The sequence below is a fragment of the Rattus norvegicus genome, chromosome 4 (genome assembly GCF_036323735.1).
Source record: "Rattus norvegicus strain BN/NHsdMcwi chromosome 4, GRCr8, whole genome shotgun sequence".
In the NCBI taxonomy this organism is placed as follows: Eukaryota; Metazoa; Chordata; class Mammalia; order Rodentia; family Muridae; genus Rattus; species Rattus norvegicus.
Window position 1 is genome coordinate 53040130 of NC_086022.1, and position 25586 is coordinate 53065715.

Genomic DNA, 25586 nt, shown 5'->3' on the forward strand with positions numbered 1-25586 from the left:
AGAGTGTTGGGATTGGTAATAATGGTCTGAATTCTTCTGGCCAACCAAATCGAGAATCTGTGTGTCTGAATGCTGAAGGTCCTTGTCCCCAATTGGCTTTTGATCAATCAATAAAGGGCCAACGGCCAATGGCTGGGCAGGTAGACTGAGGTGGGACTTTTGGAGTTGCGTGGGCTAGGAACTGGAAGGGAGAAAGGAGAATCGCCATGACTTAGGGGAGAAGGATGGTACCTAAGAGCTGCGAGAGAGAACCTGCAGCCAACCAACCATGTAAGAGTTTGAGTAAGTGGCCACTGGCACCAAGGCAGGCTCACGAAGGAACGTTTCAATGAAGCAGACCACAAGAGAGAGGATGTTCTGATAAAGAAAACAGTGAAAGGACAAATAATGAAGGATTCTTTGCTAAAAACATGCATGTGTCGGTCTGTCTTACATTTTGTAGTTGAGTTCCGTTTGTCAGGACTCCACGGACTTGGGATGATTGGATGTATGGGTGCTGAGGCAAGACGTGCTGAGGCAAGGCATGTAGAGGACACGTGATGTTGGAGGGTAAAAATAGGACTCAATGGAGTGATGGAGACAGAGCTTGGCTTGCTGGTACAGCTAGCTGTGTAATGACTGTGGGTCTTGTGTCTTCAATGATCTTCGCTTCTCCGAGAGAGGCACAGATGAGAACTCCTCTTTGTGCTCCTGCTGACTTGAGCTGAGGCTGAGTGAGGCCTGACTGTCTCTGCTAGGCTGTGTCACTGCTGTTGCTAACGCAGCTCTACTGAACTGGACTGCTGGTGTATCTGTGAAGGGTTTGCGAGTGGACTGAGCTGCCACTGCCTGCTAACCTGTGAACTAAACTGCCGACTTCCAGACAACACAGATGGGAGTTGCTCCAAAGAACCTTACTAAACAGGTCTACTGCCTCACTCCTGTATCCTTTCTTTTCCACTGTCTCTGGTGGGTGGCAGGCTACAAGGTACATTAAAGCATGTAAGAACCATCATTTAAAAGAGGTTTTGAAAAAAATTAGTTACAGGTTATATCCAGCTAGAGTCTGACTTTATTCTAAATTCACATTGTATTATGTCTTCAATTATGAAGACCCTGGATTGATTTTCTTTACCTACTACTATATTCTCAGTGCATGTAATGCTTGCTTTTGGCCAGTGTTTGTCTCTTTAGGCTCTATTTTGCTCTGTATCACCAGTATCAGTTTTCCAAAAATGTTATTTTTAGTGGCTTTAAGAAGAGGAAACAATCTGTCATAGGTTTTAAAGATAGAAATGGCAAGAGGAAAAAAAAACCTGCATGTAGTTTAAATGGTTTCCTTTTGATTTGTAAATTGGAAATTTTTTGACATATCATACAGAATGTAGCATAGTCATTTCTAATCTATAAAAATATCTGACTAATAAGTTATACTTCAAAATTCTGATGTTAACAAGTTAAACTGAAAATGAATATAACTTTAAGAAACATAACCTCCTTTAGTTTGGATGTGGCTTGTCCATTTTGTCTTTCAAACATTTGCCCTAGCCTTTGGGTCGCTCTGAGAAACTCTGCATTTGCAACTGTGATATTCTTATTGCTTTGACAATCTCGTTGTTGCACAGATATCACGGCAATTCGGGTTAAAAATTTAACGTTTACTAAGGTATATCGGAAGTCAACTATAGCCCTCACATCTCTCTAGCTTCTGTAAACACATTTCTCTAATCATGTGACTTATCAGTTTTCCTATTTCTTCTTACTCTTTTATCTGACTCCTCTCAAAAGATAAGAACCAAGAATTAAGCGCCACAATTAATCAGCTCTGTAAGGCAAAGAAAGCACAATGTGTGCCTGGTATAAGTACGCTGTTACTTAGTAGGGCTTGGGTTTTGAAGGCTTTGAGATACATGGTCTAGTGTGGCTTCGAAATTGTTATATTCCTGCCTGAACTTTCCAAATGCTAAAATTTCAGGTTTGTAGCAATACCACGTCTATGTGTGTGCTTTATCCTAACAAGTGAATGTAAGCAATATTTAATTCTTTGTTCTGATTATCATTGTTATCATACTAAATCATACATTTCAATTGGTGAGGTTAGATCTCACGGCATATGTTCTTTTCTCTGTAGGCAATCACTGGAGGAAATAAGTCTTAAAAGTACAGACATATCAGGAAATATGTCCATTACATGTCCATAACAAAGCTTCCTGTCCCCATTTCTCATTACTCTCTACCTCTCCACTTCCTTTAGGTTCTTTCATTAGTGCTATGGGCTAAACCTCAGATGAAGGAGATAAGGGTAAAATGGTACAAAGCTCTAATCAAAAATATTTTCACTCCTCATCCCTAGAGAGTAAAACTTTCTTTGGCAGAAGTACAGTCTCCCCCCATTCTCTTCTTCTATTCTGTATACTAAAAGATTAGCATTAAAGGCAAAACTTTACCAAATTAGATTTTCTCTTCAGCAGTCCTTTAAACCAAACTTTTCTGTAACCATAATTTTCGTTGGACTTCAAATTCTCTATGCGGAGTAATACAACAAACTTCCTGGCTATTTCTGCCTAATTACCAGCAAGAATTCTGAACTGCAGGAATGTAATAGGCAATGGCTAACACCCTTGATTCAGTTTATTGGAAATATGGGCTAAATAAGGCACTTTAATTAGTATCAGGCAGAAGGATGAACGGATCTCCAACAGAGCACAAACTGTTGAAGCAAGAAAAACATAGAGAACGTGTCTGAGCCGTAACTGTGAGCGATGATGGAGGAGATGGACCTGTTTCCTGTTGTGCGAGATGAGTTTGGGGGGGGGGGGGAAGTAACTGCACCGGAAAGCAACATTGTAGCACTCAGGCTGTGGGCGGTTAGGTTATCTAACCCCGGGAAACAGTTATCCATTCAATTCTTCTAATTCATTTTAAAAGTTACTCTGGTCACATAAAACCACAAAAGCTATTTTGGTCAAAGTTCCTTGAGAAGAGTAGTGTAAAAGACTATAAGGTTCTTATTGTAATATTTTTCTCTCTGATGATGAAGAAAATTAATGGACTAAAGCGTTCATTAATAAACTTCCAATCAGAATGTTGCTATAACTACCTATGGATATTTTTCATATCTAGTGAACATTCTATAAATTTTTTATTATTTGTGAAAAATATTAGTATTAAATAAATATGTAAGTATAAATTGAATGTACGATTTTGTAAAAGCTCTGATAACCAAATATAAAGAATAAACTATGATTCTATTGGTATATTGGCACTGGTGTTCTTTCTTGGAGTATAGGCAAAAATAGACTATAAATGGGTGTTTCAATTTTTTTCAAACTACCTTTTAAGGCACAGTAACTATGAAAGTAACGATGGAATACAGAGTTTTAGTGCCTGCCATTTAATTTGTGAAGCAATGCACTTATAATATACACATGACAACCAATTAAAACTTCTTAAGGAGGCTGGATAGAGTAAGGAATGGCAGTGAGAACTGTTAGGACACGCAGCCCTCTCACAGTCTCACAGACTAGTAGCAGAGTTAAAATAAGCAAAGGGAACTGCTAGAAACCAACTCAAAAATTCAAGTGGATGAGTGTGTTTTCAATTCTTCTGGGGTGACAAGACTTCAATTATATTAGCCATTGTGGGGACCAGGTACAAAGTGGGATTTCTTACCCTGTAGCTAAGAAACTTCTGTTATTGGCTTTGTTTACTATACAAAGAACATTTTCCACAGACCCAAGATACCAGAAAATGAATGAAAATGAAGGTTCACTAGAGAGGCACACACACGGATACCACCATTATAGAGGCCCATACAGATAACACAAAATCATGCATGGACTCATTTACAGTCTCAAGTGCATAGCGTAATAAGCCAAAGCCAAACTTTCCCCATGAAGATATTGTGAAAATAAGCAGTAAAGCAAACTAAACTTTTCAAAAAGAAGAAAATCATGTAAGTTGTAAGTTAATTAAACAGAGTCTAGAGGAGGGGAAGATTTAAGCAGAGAGGGACGATGGGAGGAAAGAAGAGACGAGGAGGTAGAGGATGGAAAACTAATATGATGGCAGTTGGAAAAGGCCACATGGAAACTTACCCTTTTATACGCTTTTTAAACGCATGCAGTAAAAAAAAGTTCAACTGCAGTCCTTCTACATGGGAGGTGGGATAGGGTAGCAGGGAAAATGTTTTCCCCAGTCACCAGAGGTCATCAAACATGAAGCCTACTGCCAGGATTAGGATACATGCCTTAGGGTTGTTGGTCAAAAGGGTTCCAGAGACTTCCAAACAACTCAGGCAAGTGTCACTGCTCTCATTTCATTTTGTTAGGTAGGTTTTGCTATGTATGTTGCTATGGAGGTTGCTGTGGAAGAAGAGTCATTACCTCGCGGTGAACCTTGAATACTACAATCATGACCAGACTGACAATGTATGACCATTTTTATGACAGTGGAATAAATTTTTCCAACCACTTTCAGTAGGTTGCCCAGATTCCAGCAGTGGATGGCTCCATGCCCACAAAAACAACAATAAATAGTTGGTTAAGAAAAAAAGTAAAGAAAAAGAAGGGGAGGAGGAGGAGGAGGCCAGAAAGAGAACATGATAGAATCTAGATCCATAAATTGTATGCATATATGAAATAATAAACTGACATTTAAAAATTTAAAGAACATTTTAAGCTTGGCCCCTACAAAACAGAAAGCTCAACCTAAAATGGGACAGGCAATTAATAGATGATTGAATTGCAAGATCGCACATGCTCTCATGTATCTGCACACACATCCAACCCCACAGGCAAGTGCACACGCTCACTACATGCATGTGTACAAGGTGAAGATTAAGTACCAGTGAAAACTGGAGAACCTGAGGCTCCGGTACACTGCTAATAAAAACAGAAATGGTACAGAGAACGAGTGAAAAGGTGTGCTTACTCTTTAAAGGGCTAAACCCAGAATTATCACATCCCTGGTCAGTGTACACCTAAGTACTTAACTCAAATAATTTACCTGAAAAGATATGTGCATGCAGCATTTTTTTCCAAGACACGCAAATGTTGTAAACAATTCCAGCATTAATTAGCCAAAAATAAACAAAGTGTGGGTATAGATAGAGATATACAATAGTACATTACCAGATACCTGCTAAAAGATGTGAACACTATGCTCTATAAAAGATGTTTTGTCAAAGAACACACATGACATTATTATACTCATAAAATGGCCAGAACGGACAAAAAGGCAAAATGTGCACAGAGAGTACACTAGTCACTGTTCAGAGTTGGAATGATTAGATATCGGTAGCTAATAAGTCAGAGCTTATCTGTGGGGCAACAGGCATCCCGCAATTGACAGTGGGAGGACTGCACAACTTGTTAATTATGTTAGTCTATTATTTTCAAATATTTACTGCAACTAAGTCAGAAACAAGTTCCATGAACTTAAACTCCTCAGTGAGTACAAAGACATAAACCTACATAGGTCATGATTGTTCTCCTAATTCTTTTTAAAATAGAGATCAGATGACGACAACAAAAAAATGACAGACTAGGAACATGCCAATCCAAAAATTAAAGAGACGAGTCATAAAATACCCATTTCTCACTGAGTTGGTCATGTGACGTAAAGCGTAATTCTCAAGAAGTGATGTCTGAGATTCCCAGGGACAAGGTTTTACAGAAGGAAGGGTACAGAGGGGCTTAATGTGGTTTTGGGACCCCATGAAACACAGGGGCAGAGGAGCAAGAGTAGTCAAGGGAACAGAGTGGGGTGTGGTCCCAGAAAAATTGCCAAGTCTAAGTGGAGGCAGGCAAGGGCTTGAGGGGGTGGGGCGTTCGAATGGCTGCTTCTGGACACCGCATCCCTGTACTTAAATCTCTGCTCTTAATACTTAGCCCTCGGTATCTTGCCAAAGTTCTTGCTTCATAGCAATGTGTTTCTTATTTATTTCCTCTTCAGAACCTAACCGGTGCCGGCCGGGATCTCCGTAGAAGTTTCCTGAATGATCAGGACGTATATTGACACCACGCAAGAAAGAAAAACAATGTGTTCTAAAAGCAGGCTTCAAATGAGCATTCGACTCCCTCGGGCCAGAGTGGCGGTTTTCATTAGAGATGGTAAAGCCTCCCACATTTAAATCAGGTAAGCGGAATTTCTCCTTGATTTCGTTAAAGTCATTTTCAAAGCGTGAAGCGTGATAAATGAGCAAATGACAGCGTCACCGTTTCTGATTTCTGTGTGGCGTTACTCTTTAACTGCTCGCCCACCGGAACATTCCAAGTTTCAGTGCGGAACACTTCCCACCTGTGCTCACAGCAGAACCACAGGAAAGGGGAAGCTACTACGGCACAACAGCGGTAATCTACACAGGTTCCCGCAACGCCTGCCGTCCTTGTAAATGACTTAAGAAACAGACACTCGCTACCTAGTGGTGAGCTTCACACCTGCATTGATCAGGTCGACCAGGTCGATCAGGTCGGTAGTGGTGGAGGGCATATGGAAGGAGTGGGAGGGACAAGATGTGGGAGGGGATTGGAGGGAGCGGAATGAATGATGTAATTATATCTAAGTTAAAATTAAATAGCAGAAAAAAGAGAAATCCCAACAGATTTGAGACAAAGCTAGCTAACTGGTTATTGTTCTTAGGAATAAGAACATATCATTGTGCATATCACAGGATATATTTCTTTGGATGAAATAATTTTTTTTTTTAATCAGTAAGCTTACTGTGGTCTTGATGCTTCAGCCTGGTCTGTCTGGAGTTTTTCTCCTCCTTCCACCTCCATTGTGCAGTAAACGATTCGATTGGGAGCCACGGATTTCAATCCTTGCACTTCCATGATGACAATCTAAGGTAAAACAATTTGAAATTAACATGTAAAGTTGATGGTGGTCAATAATACAGAGAAATAGCAGCATGAATAGTTGGGTAAGGGGCTCATGAGACCACATTCCCCCTCCTGGCAGTAGATGGCTTCTAAGAAAAGAGAGAGCCAGTTCTCTCTAGAGTTGATACTCCTGGCACTGTGCTCCAGCGGATGGTTTCACACCCATGGCCATTTGGGTCACACTAATTTTGGACTCAGTGGAATATATATATATATATATATATATATATATATATATATATACACATATATATATACACATACATACATACACACACACATATATACACATACATACACATACATACATACACACACACATACACACACACATACACACACACACACACACACGAGAGGACATGAACTTGGAATTTGGGAAAAGGGCATGAAATGGGGTCTGGAAGGAGTTGGAGGAGGGGAGTTAAAGGTTATATGATTATGGTTAAAATTCATTATATGCATGTGTGAAATTCCCAAAGAACAAATAATAACTTTGAAAGGAATGAGGAAGCGTAAAGCTTCAGGGGGAGGAAGAGCAACTAACGAGATGATGATCGCTATATGACTGGTGCATGTAAGTAAAACAACAAAGCCCTTCAGGTCTACTTTCCAAGGAGGGGAGACAAGACCAGCCACAAATGTTAGTGAGCAAGAGCCAAGAATCATAGACCATCAGCTTATTGAACTGTAGCTATTTCAATTGACTTTCAACAAAACCTGATCATGGATGGAACTACAAAACAATAAAACTGAACTATGCTGTATGCTCTACTACCTCTCGTTGGACTCTCTGTGTCTAACGCAGTGAGAAGCAAACAGACAAGTTTGTCCTATAAGCAAAAGGAAGAGAGGCAAGAGACAGCATGTGTACACAACACATGGGCAGCATGTGTGGAATGTATGTGGCCAGGCATCAGGGGACCCACAGGCAGGCAGAAACCTGCCAGTCTAATATCAATGTAAAAGTTTAATGTGAAACATAAACAGATTCAAGCCACAGAACCCCCCACCACCACTACTCATGCAGGTCGTAGACTCCTATGTTGACCAACATTTGCTTTTCTTATTTTGCTTGATTTTAACCTTCGCATGGCTTGTTCTGCTTTTTGGCTCATGCGCTGCCTTTTCATTCCTTCTAAAGGCTCTGTGGATGGAGCTTATGCAAATGTAATTCTGTAAGTCTAACTGCTTTTCATACCATAACCGCCCTTAATCCATTCGATACACAAAGAACGGAGCTGAGAGCAGACACTGTTTGGATGCTTTCCACACATCACTAAACAGAAAACAGGGGAGAAAGAGGTCCACTCTGCAGCTCCCGTGTCCCTGAGCCACAGCCTGCTGGTACAATAGTGCCTGAAGGGAGCGAGGTAAGTACCAGGCACAGGCAGGAAACGGGAGCCGTGCTCTTGAAAGGAGGCACAGTTTGAGCAAAGCTCTTCAAGCCTGCACCTCACCTCTTCCAGCCTTGTTGGTGAAGACACATTCTACACTGGGCCAGTTCTAGGCCTGAAAACAGAAATGTCAGAGCTAGACATTCAATTTACCACTGGCTTTTTATGAGTTTTCATAGTTAAAAAAAACCGTGATCCAAGGATCCAGCCTTGCTTAATGGGACTGGCTGGTGGTACAGCCGGTAGCTGGAAGGTTAGCCAGCCGTCCCTCAGATGTTCTGCAACATCCTCACTTTCATTGTGATGCTGGACGCATCATTCACTTGTGCAACACTGCGGGCACCGAGAGCGATTTCGTATTAAGCTATGGGCACAAAATACCTGCCTTAGACAGATACGGCAGGAAAGGCTGTCAAAACAATTTTATAAATATGCAAGCTTCTCAGACCACACAAAAGGGAAGTTTCAGCTTGCAGTCGCTTCTTGAGACAATAATTGCTAACTCAATAGCTTAATCAAACATAGTGACAATAAAGCACAGACTAACAATTCACTCACTACCCTAATTCTGCCTTTGAAAATGAAAAAGTACTCCTACGTTATTTATAATTTATGAAGAGTTCAAAAAACAATGCCCAGAACTGAATTTTTACTTTCGAATATTTATTTAAAGTATAAATTTATATATTATTGAAGTCATCTTCTCTATGTCTTCCTCCCATAAAATTAAAGTGCTAAACTTTTGTTAGGATAAAGTTATGCTACAGTTATATAATTTAGGAGAAAAAAAAACTTTTAGAAGTATTAGCACTTTTTTTTCAGCCAGCCAAATATCGATGGCAGTGCATGATGAAAAAATTCAATGGGTAATCTACAAGTGTGGTTGCAAATTAAACAACTTTATATTCAGAAGCAGGGGAGACTGAGAAGAAACCCAGAGGCAAAGCAATTTGGCAAAGCCATTAGGTAAACCCAGGATGAATTGAGTGAGAAGACAGCCCCATGTTTTCACTGTGACACTAGGTTTAATACATTTACCTACAAAGCCATCCTGGAAGTGAAGGAAGAGAGGCGGCTGCATTATTCTCAAGTCCATTAAACGGAAGGAAAAAGAATCGAAGGAGACACTTGCTTTTTCCGCTACCACTTAGCAAGCTGAACATCATCAAAGACATTTAAAATCTACCTCCGAGATTGGATGTCTCTGTCACCACCACTTAGCAAATACAGACAGCATCGTTGGGAATAGCACAAAGTGAGAATCACAGTCTAAGGAAGGAGCTAGAATACTTCAGTGAAAGCTTTGGCAGAGGGGCTGGGGAGACGGCTCAACAAGTAAGGAGCCTGCTCTGCGGTCTTGAGGATCTGAGTTCAGACCCACAGCACAGCTATGGGGCAGCAATGCCTGATACCCTGGCACTGTGTGCTGGGCTGGTTGTGGGGTAGAGACAAGCAAATCCTGAGGGCTCACTGGCCAGCCTGGCTGAAATGGGGGAATTTCAGGTTTCCAGTGAGAGACCCAATCTCAAAAACAAAGAAGGTGAATGTTTGAGGAAGACACCCTGATGTTAACCTCTGGCTTTAACATGTGCTCACAAGGGTAAGGGCAAACATGAACATGTACGGCCACACTCACACACAGCAGTCCAGAACATACGTAAATTTATACTTGACACTGCTAACATTTGCACAGAGAACAGATTATTATGAGAACAAACTGGAGTGTATTTAAACGACCTGACTCTTCATAATACAGTCTTTTATCATCATTTACATAAGGCCTTTCTCCCAGGACTTTTGCAGGAATGGGTGTATAAATCTATAGACACATTCCACACTCCTGGATTAGGCACAGACACACATTACACACAATCATGCATGACACCAAGGAGCAGCAGTGGCATCTCTGGTTCTCCGGGCTTGTATGAAATGGATACAACTTCTGTGGTTTGGCAAACACACTTTTAAACCTGTGTTATTTGTTTTGTTTCTGACCCTGTTTCCTATCTCTATAATAAAAGTAAAAACCCTGAAAAAGAATTGTCTGTCTCTTAGCCTTCGCAGTACCTAATGCCCTGCTTCACAGCTATGTGCTTGATTAAATTCTAGAATGATAATCCCACAGGTGAAGGAAACTAAAATCAACGTTGATTAAAGACAAATTAGACAGGAGCCAGTTACATCCTGAAGTCCTATTCCCACCCCAGTGATTCTGATATTTACTTTTATCAGTGTACTCACAACAGTTTAGAGGGGGAATACATATGCCTCAAGGCTGCCTCATTAATTCTAATATGAGTGTTACAATTAAAACACAACCTGTATGTATCTGAACATAGAAGCTAGTTGTTCAGAAATGAGGACAGCTTTAGCATTTTCTAAACACATGAACTTCTGAACCCTATGGCAAAGGTCAACAGCGATCCCAGTGCCACTTCATTTCTGCAGCGAAGGAGGGGGAAAACGACTTACCTCTAAGGTGAATGACAACACCACGTCAGACTTGGACAGCTGGATCTCATTCTCGTCTCCCAGGTCCAAGAACGCAGAATTCTGGGAACGCTTTAACTTTTGTAATTTAAATTCCGGACCGCCCTTTGAAACTGGAAGACTTTCTAAATTGGCCATTAGCAAATTCACAGAGGCTCGCAACTCTTCTATATACATAGTCTCCATTTCTTTTGAGATAAACTGGGGGAATCTTCTCTCCTTAAAAATAATTACAAAAAATAATGTTAGGCTGGACCCATTACGGTTATACCAGAGAAGATTACATGGCGCAGTGACTAATCTGTTCAGAGCCATGATACCTGGCATATAATGCATCTGCCAACTTCAGTTTGGGGGCTTTAAAAGCCCCCGGTTTTGACAGTCTTGACTGTATCTAAAGACAGTGTTTTATATAATCTATGAAGAATTGTTGTGTTATGAAATGAAGAACAGTGCATATATACTTTCAGATCGATCACTGTTATAAGATGTGCATAACTAAAAGCGGGTATGGAGAAATGCTTTAGCATATAGATCAATCAGAATTATCCATTAGGTTTGAAAGAGCAGGAAGAAATGGTCTGCAAGGAAATATTCAGCATATATATTGATCCTCTAATAAGAAAAACATCATTTTCACGGTACATGTGCATGGGAAGCGATACTCTTTGTACCAAGTATTCACAGCAAAACCCATTTTTACTGAAACAATATGGATACAGTTCTAGAATTGGATAATTTTCACATTGCACAAACCTGAAAAGATCCCCTCAGGGCTATAATTCAGTCCTCCACTAAAGGATTAGAAAAGATTTAAGTTAAAGCAAAAGGCCAATTTATGATAGAAGTCTGTTAAGCGAAAATAGGTAACAGATTAATCTGGAAGATTCTATTTTATTGCAGGAGTACATTGACAGCTTTTCTTTTAAAATCTTTGCAGTCAGGTTTTCAATTTATACACGCCATTTAAAACAATTCCCAGGGACCAGAGAGATGGCTCAGCAATTATGAGCACTTTATTCTTTCAGAGGACCCGGGTTTGGTTCCAGGTAACTACATGGTTCCTTAAAACCATCTGTAACTTCCAGATGCCGCTGCCCTCTACTGCCCTCTACAGGCAAGAGGCATGCATGTGGTGCCAGACATGTATGCAGGTAAAGTACCCATACTCATTAAATAAAATACATAAATTGAAAAAAAATGTAAAAAAACAGCATCTAAAAATATTAATAGTTAGAGCTAAATTATCCTTCAAGAAGACTATGCTAATCTACATTTCACAAAACTGCAAAAGAGATTATTTTTTTTTCCTCTCTTAAATCTTTCAATGTAGAGGGGATACTTCATTACACAAGGTCAAAGTAACGTCTGTCCCAGTGTAAACTACAGCCTCGAGAATGGAGGCTTAGTCAGCTTTCAGATGATTTTTGAGTGCACCAGAAAATGTCAGCCTTTACTGCTGTTTCCATTGGTATCATTCAAAATGTCACCTTGGATAACTGCATCTCGAACAGCAGTGCAATGCAGGCAGCATGGTCCTAACAGAAGCACCTGACCTCTGACTCCCTTGCACCAGTTCAGTCACTGTGTAGACTAGGACATCTGGCATCGGATCAGGAAATCAGCATTGGGAGTCCCAGCCCACCTGTCTGCTCCCCTGCAACGTAACCTTCACACATTCCTCTTAAAATAGTTTACATATAATTAAAAGGTAACTCTCCCTAAGATCCATATGTTGGAAGCCACATCACCAAAATGAAAGTTTGCATATTCTACAGGACAGTTTCTTAATTTTTTTAGGGAAAAAAAAAACCAAGACGACTTAGAATGTTTTCTTTTTTTTTCTTCTTCAATAAAAGCTAAAAGAAAACATTATACAACTATGTAAATTTTTAGATGATTTAATGAATTTCAAATGTCAAACAAGGGCACTAATGTAGGGTAAAAAGTCAGAATTTACTTTTGGGTTTTGAAAACCCACCAATCCCTGAGTTTGAAAACTCTCCAATCCCCGGTGTCCATGGCTCAAGACTTGAAATTCCACCAATCTCCATCTTGGAAATCTCTATCCTTGGAAATCCCATCCCCATCCCCCAAACACTATATAAAACCTGCCTTCAGCTTCCCTGCTGGTTCTTGCCTTAGCATAGGCAGCTATCTTGTTATGTCTCTCCCAATAAATCTTTGGTATGAGCTTTGTTGAGAGGTATGACTGTGTGCTATTCCTTGGCTCCCAACTGCCAGAATCCTTTTCCCTTCAGAGCTGCAATACATCTACTGGGCTTAGAGCTGTAACACACCTAGGTTCCCCTAGAACTGTTAAGAACTTAAAAGAACTTGTAAGAACTTGTAAGCTGTCTCATGTGGGTGTGAGAAACTGAACCCATGTCCTCTGCAATTGTTAAATTGTCTAAATTGCTTCTGAGAGAAACAATCGTGTGAAGGTCAAATCTTAAGTAGAACAATGCTGGAACAAACGTGTTCAATGTTAGAAGGAGCGGTGCTCACCTATAACCAGCAGGCCAGGTATACTGAGTTATACTTCCTATTTACCAACGAGTTACACTTCCTGTTTACTAGGGATTAAACATTCCAGACATAGACATTATAAATTACCTTGCACAGTATTGTCTGGGAAAGATACAAATGTTTGTCTCCTGGCTAAAATAGTCCTATGGCTACAACTTAAGTGTGGATTTTAAATTAACCACTTCAGTAACTAATCCAAGAAAGTTAAAGAAAATGCCCAAACACTTTGTTTCTTAAGTTCTCTCTGGACTATTTTTTACTAATCAATTTGCCTATTGATAATAGATTGAATAATATACTGTATTTTCATTCTGTATTTGTGTGAATTAATAATTTTGCCTTTTAAAATTCGATCTTTACAGAGGAGGTGAAAAGAAAACTGTGACATGTCTAAAAGCTCAGACACATTTTTTTTAAATTTCCAAGGTGTTGCTTTATAAAAAATTAGCTTTAGCACATAAAAGAAAAAAGAAAAAAAGAAATGCTTAACTTCTGCTAAACATACTTCATCATCATCTATCAGAGGAAACTGATAGGCATTGGAAAAATACATTTTTTTTCACATGACCTTTTATTTATTTTTACATTTTACTTTTTTTAATTGGATATTTTATTTATTTACATTTTAAATGTTATCCCCTTTCCTGGTTTTCCCTTCGGAAACCCCCTATATGGTCCCCCTTCCCCCTGCTTCTATGAGGATGCTCCCCCACCCAGCCACTCCTGCCTCCTGCCCTGGCATGCCTCTACACTGGGGCATGGAGCCTTCCCAGGACCAAGGGCCTCTCCTCCCATTGATGTTCGACAAGGCCATCCTCTGCTATATATGCTGCTGGAGCCATGGGTCCCTCCATGTGTACTCTTTGGTTGGTGGTTTAGTCCCTGGGAGCTCTGGTTGGTTGATTTTGTTCTTCTTCTTATGGGGTTGCAAACCCCTTCAGCTCCTTCAGTCCTTTTTCTAACTCCTCCATTGGGGTCCCCGTGCTCAGTCCAATGGTTGGCTGTGGCCACAGCCAACTATTTATTATTTCAGTTTTGTGGAAAACTGACTATATTTGATTTTTATTTATGAAGAAATATGTACTGGAATTTTCCCCTAATTAATTGATTGATTGGATAATAAAGGTGACAAGAAGGCAGTCACTGGGTGAGGAGGAAGCAAGCCTTCTGGGTCAGAGAGTGGAAGAGGGAACATAGGAGGAAGGAAGGGCCCCTTTTGGACAGTGAGGCAGAGCAAAAAGAAGCAACATATAGACTGAGAACTGTTGGCTCTGGTGGCAGAATTCACCATCAGAAGATTTCTAACAAAGAATAGTTGCTAGTTTATGAGTTTAGGAAGATAGATTCCACACGCCCAGTGGTTGTGTTATCTCTTGATTCTAAACTAAGGTCATCTGGTGTTTTACTTTCAAGGCAACTCAGGTGGGATCCAGGGAACAGAGCCAGTCTTGGCAGACTAGCTGTAGGGGACTGATGACTGGGAAAGTGAAAGGTGACAGATCACTGCTAAGGGATAGACACCGGGCTGGGGAGACCACTGTTGCCAGTAAGTAGCCATCATTAGTGTAGATTGGATTTTTTTTGTTTGTTTTTGTTTTATTTGTTTTTGATAATTACTTGCAACAGAAATCCTCCTAAGTTTTCTTTTAAAGCTTTGACATTAATGCATAATATTCTACTAACTTCATTTAACCTGCCTCTGTGGCCTCTTGGAAGCAACAGGATAGGTCATCAATCAGATCAGCACACATGTTAAACCTGATTTTTTCTTTTTTTCTTTTTTTTTGTGAATGGGATTAGACAAAGGAATTATTTTCAAGTTGCTTGACTGAGATTTTCTCATAAAGGAAATTCTAGTTTGGGACCACGTCTACCCTGGTACACTAGTGCCTCTCACATGCTGATACATGTCATCTCCGGAAGCTGTAAGGCCTCTAACTGCTGCTCACTGCTTCAGGAGCTCCTCACCTTTCTGCTCCCTTTCCAGTCAGACCCATGCCGTTGCTGAGTCTTCCCAAGGTGACAAATGTTTGCTTTCTGTTCCTTAACTACTCAGATTGGGTACCTTTAACCCCCAAATATGAAATGTCCCAAAATCCAAAGCACTCTGATTCCACGCATCTACGGTGGGACGAGTATAGTCACAACAGAGGTGCACCTGTTTTCAGTACAGTTCTGAACAAAACCGCCTACGGTCCATGAAATTAAGGAATGAAACAGACATGTAAGAGAGACACTGTGTACAGACTAGGAGACTGCTTATGCATACAAATATATGCAAACATCCAAAGAATTCCAAATCTGAAGTACCTTTGGTCCCAGTCACTTTGGACAAGGGATCATCAACAACCTGTGTTAATTTTGGGATTCTAGTATCCTTTGAATTACTTAGTCCCAGAGGCAATGGATGTACCGAGGTACATACATATATGTACTTGTAAATTCAGTTTTCCCTATCATGTTGATAGCCCTCTCCATTCAAATATAGGAGAAGGCCAGTCTTACAAGTCTGTTAGGAATTTTGTCCTGCCAGGGATGTCCACTGACTATATGTAGTATGTAAAGACTCAGTCATCCATGGGCTGTAGAGATGGTTGAAGGATTAACAGCACTTGTTCTTCTTGCAGAGAATAGGTTTGAGTCCCAGCACTCATGTGGCAACTTACCACTGGCCTTAACTCTAGTTCTAGGGTATTCAGTGCCCTCCTCTGACCTCCACAGACCTCAGGCCCCCAGAGATACAGTAAATACATACATACATACATACATACATACATACATACATACATACATACATACGTACATGTTGGCAAAACACATACATAATAAGGTAATAATAAACATTACAAATAAACCATTCTTTCAGCATCTGGTAATTCTTCTGCTCCAGGTCATTGGAGCACCACCAAGAAGATAATGGGCAAAATTCCTCTCTTGTCATAAACATAGAAACATAAACCTTAATAAGTATTAACTAAAGTCATTTTTACTATAAAAAATTAATTAAGTCTAACATGGAGAAAAAGTCAGGAATAGATCACAGTGAATACTCGAGGGACTCTAGCACTCAATAGGATTGTCGGTGATGTTTCCAGTGAGGACAGGACTTTAGAGCATAAAAGAAGAGAGGATGAGCACTGTGTGAAGTTGGCCAGCTCTCGGTATCCAGCTATCTTGTCAGGTACCAGCGTAGACGCTGCCATGGATACACTTTGATGTTATTAACAACAATAATCAGCCAACTCTGAGTCAATCAGATGGTCTACTTTGGAACATGCCCTCTGGGTGTGAGGTGGTCAATTACACCCAAACAAATCAGAGCAATTATGATTACGGCTCTGAGAAGACCTCTCCTGAGATGTCAGCCATTTTGCCCTCCTGCCATCCCACCCCTACAGTGACATGTACCTCTGCCCTGGCTGCCTGTCATTCCAGAGAATCCTAGTTAGAGTATAAAGTAAACAGAGCAGCTTTTTTATCTTTCCAGCTTTCAGGAGAATTGTCACTAACGCTGGCATGGAATTTTTCAGGGATGCAGCTTTTTTTTTGGAGGCCATTTTCCTGCAAGGAACCTCTTACTCACGCCTCTGTGATGGCAAAGAAACAAAAAAGAAAACCCTCCCTGGTTCACTAAGCTGGACTCGAATGGAATATTCCCTTTAGCGTATCACTCATGCCTCATGTGCCCTGAATAAACATTTGCACACATCTTCCCAGTGAAATTTATGCAATGACTATTTAAAGACCTTAAGAACATAGTTTGAGTCCTGGAGAATAGTGATTCTGCCTCAAGACTGTAACATAGAAGCCTTGTTTGACATAGAAAAGTAAATACCTTGCAGACCACTGTACATCTAAAAGTAAACATGGGCTCAGCTATTCATCTTTTCTGCCTTGTTAACATTTTTCCTACTTCTTTCTAATTGTTCCTTAGCTAAAATAATAAACATGAATATCCCTATTACTCGACACAAATTTCTGTCCTGAGGCTTTATTGTTATTATAATGTTTATACTGATTTACGGAGTGTGGAAAGGGGTGCTCCTAACTGCAAACTGTTAATGTGTCACTTCTCTGGACTTATCAGACTAAGGAGGGAGCGAATGTAGGGACAAAACAGACTCTGGAGCCCAGGAAGTGCCTGCGGCCTATTCTATTCATACAGCAGATCTCTGATAATGGTGAAGTGTGTAATCTTCCAAAGGCTCAACCTTCTCTGTAGAACTCACACTACCAACTCCCCTTGTGGCTCATGGGTTATTGAAAGAGGCCTCGATTAACAAGGTCAGTGCATTGCTGAATTAGTCTTTTAGGGTTCTGAGGGCTTGGTTTGGTCTATTCAAAGCAGAGAACAATGAAACCTGTTCAACATGCTCTGCTGATGTTCCTGCTAAAATGCTCTCAGTTTGGGAGCGTTTTACTCCTCTATCTTCTATGGTTCACTTTCTTCTCCATACTTTTGCCAACTGGTCACATCCATACTGAGACCCCTGGGTGTTCCAAAGGGAAGCCTTCTTGGTCATGGCTGATCCAATCATTTGACACTCAGGCTAGGATTTGTAAAATGCATACTCTGTGGACATGACCTTGAGAACAAATCTGAGACTTTCCATTTCATCTGTGGCCATCTATAACATTAGTCAAGGCCCAATTCTTCCTGAACAAGTGCAATTTATAAGTAGGTCACGGTAAGTGTGTATCGAGACCTCTCTCTGGATTCTTTCTTAGCCATTGGCCTACAAGAAAGGCGACCAGCATTCTAGACAGGATCAATGTTGGCTTAGCACTTCAGGTAAGAGAGTTTAATCTCTAAGGCTTCAAGCTTCTAGATTTCTATGAAGTGAATTTCCCAATGCACACTCTCCCTTGGTTCAGTGCTGGTATCCACGTAGAGGTCAGCAGGAAGGCATCTCTTTTAAACTCTGCTCTGCATATGAACGTCATTCTTCAGCCTCTCATTCATAGTGTCCCACATGGTCAGTCATGTGGACATTGTCCCTCTAGAAATCTGCCTTGGTTCACATGTGCTTCCTACCAACCACATTTTCCAATTTCTGTTGTCTTTCTCTTTTTCTTTCCAATATCTCAAATGTGTGGTGCAGCATTAAATTTAGACGGGCAGAGTATTAGCACTCTGAAAATATGACCATAAATATATGTTTCCTTGGCAGAAGTACAAAATGTAACTCACTGTTGGAGCCAGTATATGAAGCATTCCCAGTGCTGTAGAATTCACTGCCATGGTTTAGGTGGACAGACATATTCCCATTCTGTAGTAAAAGCTTGTGAATGTGGATATACATGTCAGATAAGAAAGAGGTAGGAGAAGGAGGGAGGGCAAGGGGGGACAGAGAGAGAGAGAGAGAGAGAGAGAGAGAGAGAGAGAGAGAGAGAGAGAGAGAGAGAGAGAGAGAGGAGAAAAAGAGAGAGATAGGAGCGGGAAGGGTCATGTAGGAGAGAGGGGGAAGGGAAAGAGGGAGAAACGGAGGACCGGGGGGAAGAGAAGTGGAGTGGAGATGCTACTTAACAACAACTTAGTTTTTACTCAGCAGAAGGAAGACCTATGTGTTGAGAAAGCCATAGCAGTGTCACTGTAACCTTACTGTGAAGAATTCAAAGTTTTATATCATTGAAATAAATTAATCTGTCCACTCACAGCAAAGAATATTTATGATGGCCAAGAAGACATATCCAGGCAAACACCCAAATTATTAGAGAAAAAAAAAACCTCCGCTTTTGTTTTAAATAGATTTTTGTTCTCAGAATCAGTGGTTATGTAAGTAAAATAATTAGGATTCTAAAAGAAAGCACATTTTATCTGTCAGATTTCCGTCTTATACATTTCAGATTGCAGTTTAGACAGTCAACCATTCGGCCGAATATTAGTTGGTACCACTATCTGCCAAGCAGTGCCCTGGGAATTTTAGAATCTGTGTGATCTTTATAAGGAAATTATTCTCCATGACCGTGTTTTTCTTGGTGCCGTATTAAGACTCTTCTAGGTCCAGTTAGCAGTAAGAAAAGAAGTCAGATCCTTTTAAACTATTAGAAAGGTTATCGTTGAATTTAGACTCCTCACAGATTACATACGGAAACCCCAGGTTTAACTGTGTCCTCCCTTCAGAAAATAAGAATTCAGATGTTTTGGGTTAAGATATCGTGAATATAGAAAGCAAACTATAACTCATGGTGGGCGTGTCTGGCTTGTCATCTTGGTGAGCACCTTCAAATCGGTAAAGACGTGGCACAGCAGTTAGCAAGTGTAACGTACCTTCGCCATCTTCTCTGCCAACTGCAGGCGGCCGTCAAGCTCCCTTCTGATCTGGGCGGCTTGCTCATCAGCGTTGTCCAGCTTAAAAAGGAAAGAGAAGGAGGCATGTGTGCAAACGGTGGCTCAGTGGCGTAAAAACAAAGAGCGAACAACTAAAAAGGGTCCAGCACGTTCCCCAGCCACCCCATCAAATGTCTGCCCCCTTCCACTGTATCCCAACCGCACTACCTTTCACTGGGCTTTAGTCACAAAAAGTTAAATCAATAGCTCAGTTTATTAAGAAGCACAATTATTGCAACAACTCTGTGCACCTAATGCGTTGGCAATGAGTCTAAAACAAATCCTCATCTGCTAGAGGCTGCCATGACTCATTCCTCCTATTTCCTCTCCTCAAGGTCAGCCCTGAGCACTTCAGCATCGGTGAATTTCTTCTTTTGTTCTCTTTTGGTTGACAGGATCTTGGTTAATTTTTCATTTCTTCTTTTTCTACTTTTAAAAGTATCCCTGCATTTTTTGATCTGTACGAATGCCGCACGATTAAGGCACTGCTTGGATTTCTACCGTTTAAGTCTGCGAGCATTGTTCTTTCCAGGGACAACACTCGTGCCGAGCCAGCAATGCTCACATGGTTCTACAGGTGGGCGTTACTTCAGAGTTCCGTGGCATGGCTTTGAGTTTGATGGAGGGCAAATATAAGTGAAGTCTTTAAGGAATTCCCCCGTTGATATGGAAAATTTTCGTTCATGAATTAAAGTCATTCTTGACTTTTCCTATGTGTCCTCATGCCCCTCCCTGTTCCCAATCCCTTAATCATAAGATGTTGAGCTGGTGATATTAAATGTTAAATGTTCCTTGTCGCTTCAATCCTTTCTCTTTTTGAATCCTTACCGTCAGGAAACTAAATCAAAGAGTGTAACAATATTTTAGTAAAGACAACTTAAAATACTTAATTATACATGTTTGTTTCTGAGTGAATGTATCCTGCACGTGTGCAGGTATTTCTGGAGGCCGGAAAAGGGTGTTGGATCCCATGGAACTGAGTTTGCGGATGGTTGCAAGTGCTGATATTTATTTATTTATTCCGCAGGGGCAAGTACAATGAAAAGGGAATTTACATCTAAAGGAATCAGAAATTTCTCTCTCAGGACATTAGTATCTTAACAATCCACAAAATCCCTCCACTTTCACCAGAATGGTACTTACATCATCCAAGATACACATCTCTAGATTAATAGTTTTACTTAATTTTTTAAGAAGAGTTGTTCCAGTACTTGTGAATTTTAATGAAGTTTGTTCTGTAAGAGACATTTCACTACTTTAAAAACAAACATCGATGGCTTAATTGCATTTGCCTGAAGATGTAGCTGAAGAAAAGTGCTACACTGATATTTCAAAGGTAATAGCAGAGACAAGGAACCTTAGCTTTCATGACTACCACTGTCATCTTACGAATAATAAAAGATCATATTCCTCAACACATGACAAATAAATGCTGGGAACAAAGTGTAATATAAAAAATAAGTAAAAGTTTAAGGGTTTATCTGTTGAGGTTTGGTCTTTTGCTATGAATTATAATGCTAAATACTAGCCCCCAAGGTCTGGTTGATGCCTATAGCCTATATCTAGGCAGAAGAGAGGTAGGTGGAACTTTGGTTTCTGGGCTTGGGGTCTGAGGTAGGATCACCAGAGTGAAGAGGGAGGAGATACAGTGAGGGGAAGATGCCCTGGGACATATGAATCTTGAAAACATGGTCATGAGGGCTGGCCAGTTGGAGTGAGAGTGGCCCAGATGAAACGTATCAAGTTATAATTTTGGGTTATTGATTGGGAAGTAGATACAGTTTAGAGGATAGATCTCTGCCCAGCTCTAAGCTTTAAGGGCTTATTATAAATATAAAGGCTTTGTGTCCTTTATCTGGGAACTAAATGGTTCATGGCAGGGTAGAAACGCCCAAGTGAGATTAAATATTTAGTACAACACTTATCCCTTTTAAAAAAAAATCCAATACAGGATTTAAGGAACAAATTATACCAGTTTTTTCAGCATGTGAGAATCTTGGATTTGTGGCCCATGTTTTGTCTTACTTTGAATACTTTTGTTTGCAGCATGCTTTATGATAAAATTGATAGGCTTTTCCTCCCCACTCCTCACTTCTCTTTTTCTCTGAGTGAGGACTTCTGTATGGTGACAAGAATGGCTTCTGAATCATGAACTAAAATGGTCTCCCTTCCCCATGTCTCTCATGAGTGCTAGGAATACAGATGTGCACGACTGTGTCCAACTTAGCCTAAAGTGGTAATTTCCATTGAGAAAATTGTAGATTTGTATACTGAGAAAAATGAAGGGAATCCATGTGTCTTTCCCCTGGATACTGAATATACTAAAAACCACCCGTCTTATTCAGATTTCCTCAGGATAAAATGACTATATAAGTCTGTAAATCTACCACTACTGTAGGACATGGAACTGTTCTGCTCTCTCCTGGCATCCTGTTATAACCAGTTTTCTTCTTCTACCCAACCCGCAGCTGGTTAGTTTTGATAATGGTGAACTTCCCTTTATACAATGCTTAAAAGCATATTCTGCTAAGGCAAAATGGATTTTTTAAAAAAATTACATAACAATAAATTATGCTCCCCAGAGAAGGTACTGTGCTTAACATTGAAGAGTTTTAGGTCTGGAACCTTTGACCTCTTTGCGATCTGAAGAGCCTGAATGCCCTGTGAGCACTCATGCTCAGAACTAGCATCAGAGACTGAAAACTTGGAAACGCAAATCTGTGGCTACAATGTGCCATGGGGCATCCAGCCTTACCTTCTGGCAATCTACTTAAAAATTCAACCACATAAAGAAAATACACATAAAATATAATGAAGAGATGAATCTTCTATCTTGACTCCTTACTTTAAGCACTCATATATAATACTATATTATATGTGGTGTGTCACCTATCCAATTCCTAAAGCCCAAAATAGATGGGTTACCGTTGACTTCTCTTTCCTGAACAGTGCAAGCCTAGACTTCGTACAGTTAAATAGAGTAAAATCTAGAACTACATAATGGAAGCCCAGGGAAGGAGACTTGAACTTGAAATGCTTCACCAGGTCTCTTTTTGCACATGAATTGTATGTATATAGGAGTTATGGGGTGGTTTAGATGGTTTATCTGTTCCTGATTTAACTTTGGTACCTGGTATCTGTCTAGAAAATTGTCCATTTCCTCCAGATTTTCCAGTTTTGTTGAATATAGGCTTTTGTGGTAGGATCTGATGATTTTTTAAATTTTGTCAGATTCTGTTGTTATGTCTCCCTTTTCATTTCTGACTTTGTTAATTTGGACATACTCTCTGTGACCCCTGGTTAGTCTGGCTAAGGGTTTATCTCGCTTGTTGATTTTCTCAAAGAACCAGCTCCTGGTTTTGTTGATTTTTTGCATAGTCATTTTCGTTTCTACTTGGTTGATTTCAGCCCTGAGTTTGATTATTTCCTGCCTTCTACTCCTCTTGGGTTTATTTCTTTTTGTTCTAGAGCTTTTAGGTGTGCTGTCAAGCTGCTGACATATGTTCTCTCCTCTTTCTTTTTGCAGACACTCAGAGCTATGAGTTTTCCTCTTAGCACAGCTTTCGTTGTGTCCCATAAGTTTGGGAATGTTGTATCTTCATTTTCATTAAATTCTGATAAGTCTTTAATGTCTTTCTTTATTTCTTCCTTGACCAAGTTGTCATTGAGTAGAGAATTTTTCAACTTCCACATATATGTGGGCTTTCTGTCATTACTGTTGTTATTGAAGACCGGTCTTAGTGCGTGGTGATCTGATAGGATGCATGGGATTATTTCTATCTTCCTGTATCTGTTGAGGCCTGTTTTGTGACTGATTATATGGTCAGTTTTGGAGAAGGTTCCATAAGGTGCTGAGAAGAAGGTATATCCTTTTGCTTTAGGATGGAATGTTCTATAAATATCTGTTAAATCCATTTGGTTCCTAACTTCTCTTAGTTTCTCTATGTCTCTGTTTAATTCCTGTTTCCATGATCTGTCCATTGATGAGAGTGGGGTGTTGAAATCTCCTACTATTATTGTGTGAGGTGCAATGTGTGTTTTGAGCTTTAGTAAGGTTTCTTTTATGAATGTAGGTGCCCTTGTATTTGGGGCATAGATATTTAGGATTGAGAGCTCATCTTGGTGGATTTTTTCTTTGATGAATATGAAGTGTCCTTCCTTATCTTTTTAAATGACTTTTGGTTGAAAGTCAATTTTATTTGATATTAGAATGGCAACTCCAGCTGGTTTCTTTGAGCCATTTGCTTGGAAAGTTGTTTTCCAGCCATTTACTCTGAAGTAGTCTCTCTCTTTGTCTCTGAGGCGTGTTTCCTGCATGCAGCAAAATGCTGGGTCCTCTTTACGTATTCAGTCTGTTAGTCTATGTCTTTTTATTGGGGAATTGAGTCCATTGATGTTGAGAGATATTAAGGAATAGTGATTGTCACTTCCTGTTATTTTCATTGTTAGAGGTAGAATTATGTTCGTTTGTCTCTCTTTTGGTTTCATTGCAATGAAATTATATTCTTGCTTTCTGTACGGTGTAGTTTCTCTCTTTGTGTTGGAGTTTTCCATCTATTATCCTTTGTACGTCTGGATTTGCAGAAAGATATTGAGTAAATTTGGTTTTGTCATGGAATATCTTGGTTTCTCCATCTATGTTAATTGAGAGTTTTGCTGGATACAGTAACTTGGGCTGGCATTTGTGTTCTCTCAGGATCTGTATGACATCTGTCCAGGATCTTCTGGCTTTCATGGTCTCTGGTGAGAAGACTGGTATAATTCTTATAGGTCTGCCTTTATATGTCACTTGACCTTTTTCCCTTACTGCTTTTAATATTCTTTCTTTGTTTTGTGCATTTGGTGTTTTAACTATTATGTGACAGGAGGAATTTCTCTTCTGTTCCAATCTATTTGCAGTTCTGTAGGCTTCTTCTATGTTTATGGATATCTCTTTCTTTAGGTTAGGGAAGTTTTCTTCTATAATTTTGAAGATATTTACTGGCCCTTTAAGTTGGGAGTCTTCACTTTCTTCTATACCTATTACCCTTATATTTGATCTCATTGTGTCCTGGATTTCCTGTATGTTTTGGGCTAGTAGCTTTTTGAATTTCATAGTATCTTTGACAGTTGTGTTGATGTTTTCTAGGGTATCTTCTGCCCCTGAGATTCTATCTTCTATCTCTTGTATTCTCTTGGTGATGCTTGTGTCTATGGCTCCTTGTCTCTTCCTTAGGTTTTTCTATATCCAGGTTTTTCTCCCTTTGTGATTTCTTTATTTTTTCTATTTCCATTGTCAATTCGTTCACCTGTTTGGTTGTGATCTTTCAAGGAATTTTGTGTTTCCTCTCTAAGGGCTTCTACTTGTTTACTTGTGTTTTCCTGCATTTCTTTAAGGGAGTTCTTTATGTCTTTCTTAAAATCCTCTATCATTATCAGAAAATGTAATTTTAAATCTAAGTCTTGCTTTCCTGGTACGTTTGGATTTCCAGTATTTTCTTTGGTGGAATAACTGGGCTCTGATGATGCCAAGTGGTCTTGGTTTCTGTTGCTTAGTTTCCTGCACTTGCCTCTAGCTATTGGGTTGTCTCTGGTGTTTGCTTGTCTTGCTGTTTCTGAGGGTGACTTGACCACCTGTAGGCCTCTGTGTCAGCACTCCTGTAGAACCGTTTTCCTGTTTTCTTTCAGCCTTTCTGGAGAACAGGTGCTCTGATTTCAGGTGTGCCGATGCTTCTGGAGATTGTGTTCCAGCTCTAGGCAGGGGCAGGAATCAAAGGGTCCTGCCCCTGATTTCTCATGTAGGTCCTTGCACCCAGCAGGCACAGTTGGCACATGTGATTCCCTCTTGGGTCTGGACTGTGGGCAGAGGGTATTCTCCTCTGACTTCTCAGGAACATCCACCCTTCTGAGGGTCCATCTCTGTCCCCCACGGGATTCGGGTGCAGGGAGCTGTTTGGCCAGTTCAGTTTGGTCCTGGGAGCAGACCAGAACAGCGGG

At 40.2% G+C, this 25586-nt stretch overlaps 1 protein-coding gene across 11 annotated transcripts in view; it reads right to left on the reverse strand.

Annotated features, from left to right (window-relative positions):
* The window catches only part of Cadps2 (calcium dependent secretion activator 2), a 529199-nt gene that overhangs the window by 294076 nt on the left and 209537 nt on the right, over positions 1–25586 (reverse strand). For 10 of the 11 annotated variants that reach the window (XM_039108614.2, XM_002729291.6, XM_063285979.1 and 7 more), the window contains exons 4-6: positions 19551–19631; positions 10733–10969; positions 6703–6824 (exon numbers count right to left, since the gene is read on the reverse strand). In XM_039108614.2, coding sequence (XP_038964542.1) covers positions 6703–6824; positions 10733–10969; positions 19551–19631 — 440 coding nt within the window. The remainder of the gene's footprint in view (positions 1–6702; positions 6825–10732; positions 10970–19550; positions 19632–25586) is intronic. The other variant, XM_063285976.1, reaches the window with a different exon arrangement.